A 7739-nucleotide genomic window follows, 5' to 3' on the forward strand; every position below is an offset into this window, starting at 1 on the left:
CTACCTGTCGACATTCTTGAATATTTCTAGGCTTTAGAGAAAAAAAGTCAGGTAGATTTATCAAAAACATGTCTCATGAGACATTAGCAAATTATTTTATAATTTTCACTCTGACAAAAAGTAGCTGAGCTTTAAATATTCCTGACAGCCCAGCTTATCTAAGGCACCTGTGGAAAACAACGATTTGAATTATTTGATCAAACCCCAAACCTCATGTTACTGTCAAACGTGAACTAGCCTACTTGCTACTCAAGCCTCAGCTACTCTGCCAAACCCGGACGTCAAATTCAACATGTGCCTGTGGTCGCCTGGCAACAAAAAAAAAACTCTTCAGCCAATCACAGGCTTCGGCTGGCGCATTGATACAAGCGAATAGAACGCCGTATGTTTTTGAATTCCATATAGAGCCTTAGTCCATTGATGCCTTGTAGTGCGGAGCTCGGCACTGGAGTATTGGTAAGTTCAATACAGATTGTTATTTATTTAGATTATCTGATTGTTATAGAAAATAAATATGTGTATGTTTGACCCACGTGATGATGGCATGGCTTCAGAAAAAATAGTGCGCAGTGGAGGTGCGGAGAGTCAGGTTGTTTTGTAGGCAGTTATAAGAGAGCGCGCATGTGTGTGCTCTTCAGAACTGAAGCTCTGGCGTTTGACGACTGAACAGATGGATGGAGCTGCTGCTGCTAATAAACCTTATTTGACATCCACTACTTTGTGCCGACCACGTTGCTGAGAACTTCAGGTGGATTTCTTGAGAACAGTAGGTGCGACGTTTTTTATATTTATACTTCATAAGCGCGTTGGATCTGTGTGATTTGGATGCAATCGGGAGATTTACTTTACTTTACTTTCAGATAAATTGCAGGTATATTGGTTTGGTTGGTTTGAACGCTGACCTCGCGCACATTGTGGATCTTTCGATCTCACGTGCGCTTTGTATCAAACGATTGGTTTTCATTTATGCATCATACTCTTGAGTAAATAGCTCGTTTTGAATCTTGCAAGTATGCGTTGTATTTCGAACATTGTAGTACGCATGTTTTACTTGCTTACGTTGCATGTAGTTATGACTAAAGTTTATATTGTCGTGAGTTCGAGTGCCATGTATCAAAACATCTTCTTGTAATTTCCCTTTTGTAAATTGGAATCAATCCAAAAGGAACCAAGCGGGCATTTTCTTATATTATTCCAACATAAAACAAAATGGAAAAACATGTACATTTTAAAGCCATTTTGTTTTCAAGGCAATTGTGGTTACCAAACAGAATACAATTCCCTGTAAGACATCAATGGGAATTAAAAAAAAAAAATATTTAACGATTAAGACAAAACACGGTTACATTATTGTATCCTGTAGGGACCATATAACAAAAACTGGTACCAATTTTTGTAATTTTATTTTATTCCATTTTGTATATTTGAGAGAATTCTTCTGATTGTTTTAAAATTACGATGGGAATATTGTTCACATTCTTTGTTGTTTGGCTCAACCCTGTCAGTCATATTCATAATTTATGAATTGCATAAATTTCGTCAAGTTAATCAGTGTGCATGAATTATTAATCCTTTTTTTGGGATTTGTTTGGATTTTTTTTATTTTTTTTTTTTAATTGGAATCCTGATGAATTAGTTGAGGAGCAGCTGAGTGTCACCCATTATAAATGCTTCAGTTCTGTTTGGCCTTCTGGAAAGCCTGAGAATCATTGTTAGCTTTTCTGTTAGACCATTTATATATTTTATATATATATATATAAATATAAATATAAATATATATATATATATATATATATATATATATATATATATATATATAAATAAATAAATAAATAAATAAAGTTCCTTAACTTCCCTTTGGGCTTATTATTCCAACTAAATATTAACTATCTAGATAAAGAGATTTTTGAAAATTGAAAATCAGTGAAATTGTTTTTGCACTTGTCCTAGGAAACTGCATAGATGGCAAACATGGCCTCAGCCTCATCCAGCAGCGAAAGTGAGTCGCAAAGTGTGCTTACCTGGGAGCAAGTGTGCCGTTTGAACGACGTGCTGACAGAGGTTGTGCCCGTCCACGGACGTGGCAACTTTCCCACCCTGGAGGTCCGGCTAAAGGATATCGTACAGATGGTGAGGAACCGTCTGGAGCTGAGTGGCATTACAGTCAAAGATGTGCGTCTGAATGGCTCCACTGCTAGCCACGTGCTGGTAAAGGACATTGGCTGGAGCTACAAAGACCTGGACGTCATCTTCAGGGTAGACCTTCCTCGGGAAGAGGAGTTCCAGCTCATCAAAGATGTGGTTCTAAGCACTTTGTTAGACTTTCTGCCCGAGGGGGTAAACAAAGAGAAGATCACTCCTATGACTCTGAAAGAGGCCTACGTCCAGAAGCTGGTCAAAGTCTACACTGAGCAGGACCGCTGGTCCCTCATCTCGCTGTCCAATAACAATGGCCGCAATGTGGAACTTAAGTTTGTGGATTCAATCCGGAGACAGTTCGAGTTCAGCGTGGACTCCTTCCAGATCATTTTGGACTCTGTTCTGTCGTACTATGACTTCTCAGAAAACGCCATGTCTCGGCACTTCCACCCTACCGTGGTCGGGGAGAGCGTGTACGGTGACTTTGCCATGGCTCTGGACCACCTCAGGAACAAGATGATTGCCACCAAACGGCCAGAGGAGATCCGTGGAGGTGGTTTGCTCAAATACTGCAACCTCCTGGTGAGGGACTTCAGGCCTACGGACGAAGATGAATTTAAGGCCCTGGAGCGTTATATGTGCTCCCGTTTCTTCATTGACTTTCCCGACATTGGTGAGCAACAGCGCAAACTGGAGGCTTATCTGCAAAGTCACTTTGTCGGTGAGGAGAAGAACAAGTACAACTACCTCATGATCCTGCGGCGGGTTGTGAACGAGAGCACCGTGTGTCTCATGGGACACGAGAGGCGGCAGACACTCAACCTCATCTCGCTGACGGCGTTTCGGGTGCTCGCCGAGCAGAATGCCATACCTGATGCGTCCAACGTCACCTGTTACTACCAGCCGGCTCCGTACGTCAGAGACCTGAACTTCAACAACTACTATGTGGCCTCTTGTAACCAGTCCATTCCAACTTGGTTGCCTTGTAACTAAGACATGATTCTTGTTCAACAAAATCCATGAGTTGGCTAGAAAAGCTGGATTTTTGGCCATAAGGGATGTTTCCCTCTGTAGGCATAAAGGATCTTTAAAATGACAAGTGTTTCCTTTCCTCTTCTTTTTTTTTTCTTTCTTTCTTTTAATTCCTTCTCTGCAGAGGTGCCAAGATGTTTTTGATTCAAAGTGATATATTTTAGCGAATGAATTACTTTTCTTTTTTTTTCTTTTTTTTACCTTAATATTCTAAAGTTTCAGATTTGTTTGCTCTCGTCGCTGTCCTTGCTCTGAGAGATTCATTTTTTTTTTTTCCATGTTGAAAAGAAACAATTCCCACAGTGCCTTAATATATTGTAACCCTAAAAGTGAAGGAAATGCACATTGGGGCAAAATTATATTTTTCCTGTGATACAAAATATAAAGGCCAAAAAAATAAAAAATGTTCTTAGAAATTCAGAGAAAAAAAAATGATATAAAATTGAGAGAAAAAGATGAAAAATGTGAGCACAGGTGAAATAGGTATTTTAGGTCTCAAGTTATCAGGAGATTTTGATTGTTTTTTTTGGTACACTAGTGGGCAGCTAAAGTTCTTTTTGTTCTCATGAATAGAAATGTTAGCAGAATCATGTTGAAGTATTCATAGCAATGCGCTTCAGTTTGCTGTGTGAATGCATACAGATGAATTGTGTTCCACTGTACATTGGAGAAATTGTGCAGTTTGTAAACTTGTTCGGTCTTGCTAGTTACATCCAGGGTGAGAAATTGAAATCGTTTTCAGCGTGTACAAAGAGAATTTGTCCTCTTCCCATAGCTAGAGAGCCGTAAAAAGTCATTTTAATGAACTAGATTAATAAGGCTCCTTGGATCTAGTGGTTTAATCTTCCCTTCATATCTCATTAACATTGTGTACATGTTTAAATGGGACAGAGAGGTCATGGTTGTCCATACAAGGATCAACTGTTGGACGATGGGTCCTCCTGAGCTTTTTGCAGCCATTAGCAGACTTAGCATTGCTGTGTGTAACAAGACCTCCAGCTAACAGCCCAGCCAAATGGTGTCACGGCGCTCTAAAATTGTCCCTTCCCTCTCGGGATTTGCCTTGAATGGACAGCATATGGGATGGAATTTCTAGTGGGGCGAATGTCTTTCCTGTGCTTCTGATTTGCGTCACTGTAGATGACACTGTATATGTGAATGCTGGTATGTCACAAGGCCTCTTCTGATAGTTGAGGTGTGGGAGGGTTCACCGCTGTAACCGGGGGATAGACCAATGCTCAGTCAAATGGATGTAAAAACACATTGGTGTGGATTTCTTTCCAGGTTTGGATCTAATCGATTTTTGCTGGGGTTGCTGCTCTTGATCTTTATTGGGCTTCAGTGTCTCCTGTCTTGGTCCTTTGTCAGTGAATTTGACGTAATGGCTTCAAGGAACATTGCAAGTGTCAGTTGGGTAAAATCAATTCCATGCTTTTTGTAAGTTAGACAGTATTAAATTGTGACTGCCTATTACTGTCCCCACACCCCCCCCCAATCATGCCCATGTGTAGTTCCTCTTTCGACAGTCATCCATTCAGAGAAGTCTAGTACTCCGTTGGCTGCTCTTACGTAATGGCTGACAGCTGTCCCCTGCCCCTCAGGTTCCCTCTTCGTCTCTGCTCACGCGCCTCAGCTCCTGCTGCTTCAGCTTGTACAAGCACATGCACAAGATAACCATGAGAGCCACGTTCCTTCTCTTATCAGCCGTCACAGACTTCTAGGGTAATGAGAAGGGTCACACAGCCTCCCTTTCAGTGGGTCACACCCCAAAGTGTATTAAGCTGGAATGGTTTTTACTCCTATGATGTTTTTTTTTTTTTTTTTGGGCCCCTACACCTTCGTATAATTTTGGGACATGCAGACTTTGGACCAATGTTTGAACCAGCAACACAGCACGTGCTTTTTTTTTTTTTTTTTTGTGGTCACCCATTTGGGTTTAGCTTATGACTTGCAAGTAAAGACCTTGTAGCTCAATCTTCTGGTTTCAAAACAATTTGGTTAATAAAGGTGAAGGAGGATGAATGACATGGACAACTAAGAATGCAAAGTTTTTTTTTTTTTTTTTTATTTAGTCCCAATTATACCTTAAGTCATGTCACACCTTGCTTTTTCTGAGTGTAGTTGTCTAGTCATTCCAGTTCTGTAATTTTAATGTCTTTTCTTCATCCTCCTAACCAAAGCAAGTACTGTGCACTACACAGCGCTTTAAAAATCTTAAGGCCAAATCATTAAAATACCCATTTCAATAAATGCACTTTACAGGCCTTGTCATACTCAAGCCCTGTGAACACACAAGCTATAAGGTGTCTTTCTTTTCTTTTTCTTTTTTTGTCGTCTCAGGGACATAAAGGGCTACAGTCTTGATGGCAACAACTGTTCAGCGAAAGTAAAAGTTGAACTGTTTGAAATGCTTTGTCTTACAACTGAGATATTAAGTAAAATGTCAGCGCACCAGGAACAAGTACTTCTGTTTCAGAACTGGTTTCCTCCTCTTTTTTTTTTTTTTTTTTGGATGTATAAAGGGCACTTGTATGATCTGTAGTTGTTGGCCAACATAATTCTCACCTTAATCTGTCCTTTACTGATCATGTGCATTACAGTCACAGAAAAAAAAAAAATTCAAAAAGAAACATGGTATTTATTTTTTTAATCTTTATCTTGTGCAGATGCACTTCACTTAGATAAGGCATGGTGTGATGAGGCTTGGTTCATTTCCTGTTTGAAGTCTGTGTAAAGTGTGTTTCATGGAAAGGGAGTGTTGAAAATGGGAAAACATGCTTTTGTGTGTATTGAATTCATATTGTTCTTTTTATTTTCTTTGTCCCCTCTGTCTGCTGTAATTCCATATTCCCCAGTGTTAACCTTTATTCATTAGACAAAGGTGTTGGAGCTTTTGTAACCGCTCTGAATGCTTCTGTAACTGTGTGTGCAGGGGAGGTTTATAGGATTTGGATATGCTTGTCTAAAGTGCAAGTCTTGATGATTGAGGCCTTTTTGAAGCCCTTTTGCAATGTTGCAAGTGGAGTTGTGGATTTCAGCACATTTTGTTTACTTTTTTTGTTTTATTTGTCTTGTTTGTCTGTAAAGATGCTAATGATTGTGAGTTTAAAAAAAAGTGAAAAATGGAAGAAGTCGCACTATTATTTTGAAGTAGTTATGTCGGCTCTCTGATGTCGGCGTGGTGATTTAATGATGTAGATTCATTATGCCGTTTTGTTTCAAAGCACTTTTACCTCACTATAATTTTCCTTTGGATGGAATTGAGAATAAGGAAAATGTGTATCAATGGGAAAAAATAAAGTATTGAAAGCCCATTCTTTCTCATGCTCTTTTCTTTGAAAGTAAAACGTTTTCTGTAAAATTGTTCTACAAATGTAAAGTCTACCTGAATAAGTTGGTTTTTAAATGCTTGCCTGAACTAACTAATTTAAGCTTAAGGAAATTAAAGCGTAAATGCTGTTATAAAAATCAAGTAAAACCTGCTCAACTTTCTGATACTAGTGTTCCCATCATGCACTGGGGCATGAATAAGGTAGAATGTTTTATCGTTTTTGTTAGGTTTAGTAACATGCTTTTTTTTTTTTTGTGACATCTGGAGTTCATTTTCTTCTCTATTCATAATCAAAAATGATCCAACGGATGTGATCGTTATTGTGTACCAAGTATTGTAAGATCTGTGTTCGAGTGGGTATCACATTACTTATGTAGGTATGTTGTCAGAACATCCAAGTAATTTAATACAGTACATGGTGTAAGTAGACTTAACTTAATTCCATATGTGAAATATGCATCTAAAAACTTGCGAAAGAAATTAAGAGAATTTTACTTAGATTTGCTGTTTGAGATGGAGGGACACTTTATTACAATGTTTGCTCGTAATAGTGGAGACTGATAGTTTCAAGTGTTTGAATGATCGGTGTTCACTGAGGTGTTTATTCCCAAGGGCTCTTTGGCCCATGTGGTGTTCATCTCTGCTGTGTTGCTCCACTGCCCTTAAAAGCACAAGTATGAATCAGCAGTCTCTGCTGCAGGCTGGAGCTGCTCTCTGTGGCTGATATACATAGTCCTGATCTATATCAGTCACAGCGGGCGAAAAATTAAAAGGTTTGGTTGCACTTTTTCTTATACATTATGTGCTAAATGAAACTTTGAAAAGTCATGTTTACCTCCTATTCTTTAACATGTCTCCATTTACCTTTAGGTTTGTACTGGTTAACAAGAAACTTGACAAATGTAGCACAAGGGTTTTGAGGTTTGTTAAAACTTATCTAGGTGTGTAGTGAAATTCCCTAACCGGTTTCTTCTCTTGCGTTACGTTTCAACAAGCATACTGATAAATGCTTCGCTGTTAGTATTAATTAGGCATTCTAATGGCATTTAATTACGAATTGTATAATAATTTGTTTAAATATATAGGAAATAAAAAGCACAAAATGTCAAATATTAAAAGGGATAAGATTGCTTAAATTAAATTATATACATTATTTTTGATATACTTCTTAATTTTAATATATTTTTAAAAGTGGCAACTTTCATCAACTCTTTCATTTCAATTTTTTATTTTATTT

At 38.4% G+C, this 7739-nt stretch overlaps 1 protein-coding gene across 2 annotated transcripts; it reads left to right on the forward strand.

Annotated features, from left to right (window-relative positions):
* Positions 1 to 438: 438 nt before the first annotated feature.
* Positions 439 to 6485, forward strand: tent5c (terminal nucleotidyltransferase 5C). Of its 2 annotated transcripts, none has more exons than XM_084122675.1 (3): positions 439 to 456; positions 639 to 766; positions 1951 to 6485. In XM_084122675.1, exon 3 carries the CDS (start codon positions 1963 to 1965, stop codon positions 3130 to 3132), a length of 1170 nt encoding a protein of 389 aa, XP_083978801.1. In that variant the 5' UTR covers positions 439 to 456; positions 639 to 766; positions 1951 to 1962; the 3' UTR covers positions 3133 to 6485. The 2 variants fall into 2 exon arrangements, with proteins under 2 accessions (XP_083978801.1, XP_083978800.1); XM_084122674.1 differs by having other exon boundaries at positions 440 to 456; positions 639 to 770.
* Positions 6486 to 7739: the final 1254 nt, after the last annotated feature.

The sequence above is a fragment of the Abramis brama genome (assembly GCF_963993115.1).
Source record: "Abramis brama genome assembly, chromosome: 8".
NCBI classification, from domain to species: domain Eukaryota; kingdom Metazoa; phylum Chordata; class Actinopteri; order Cypriniformes; family Leuciscidae; genus Abramis; species Abramis brama.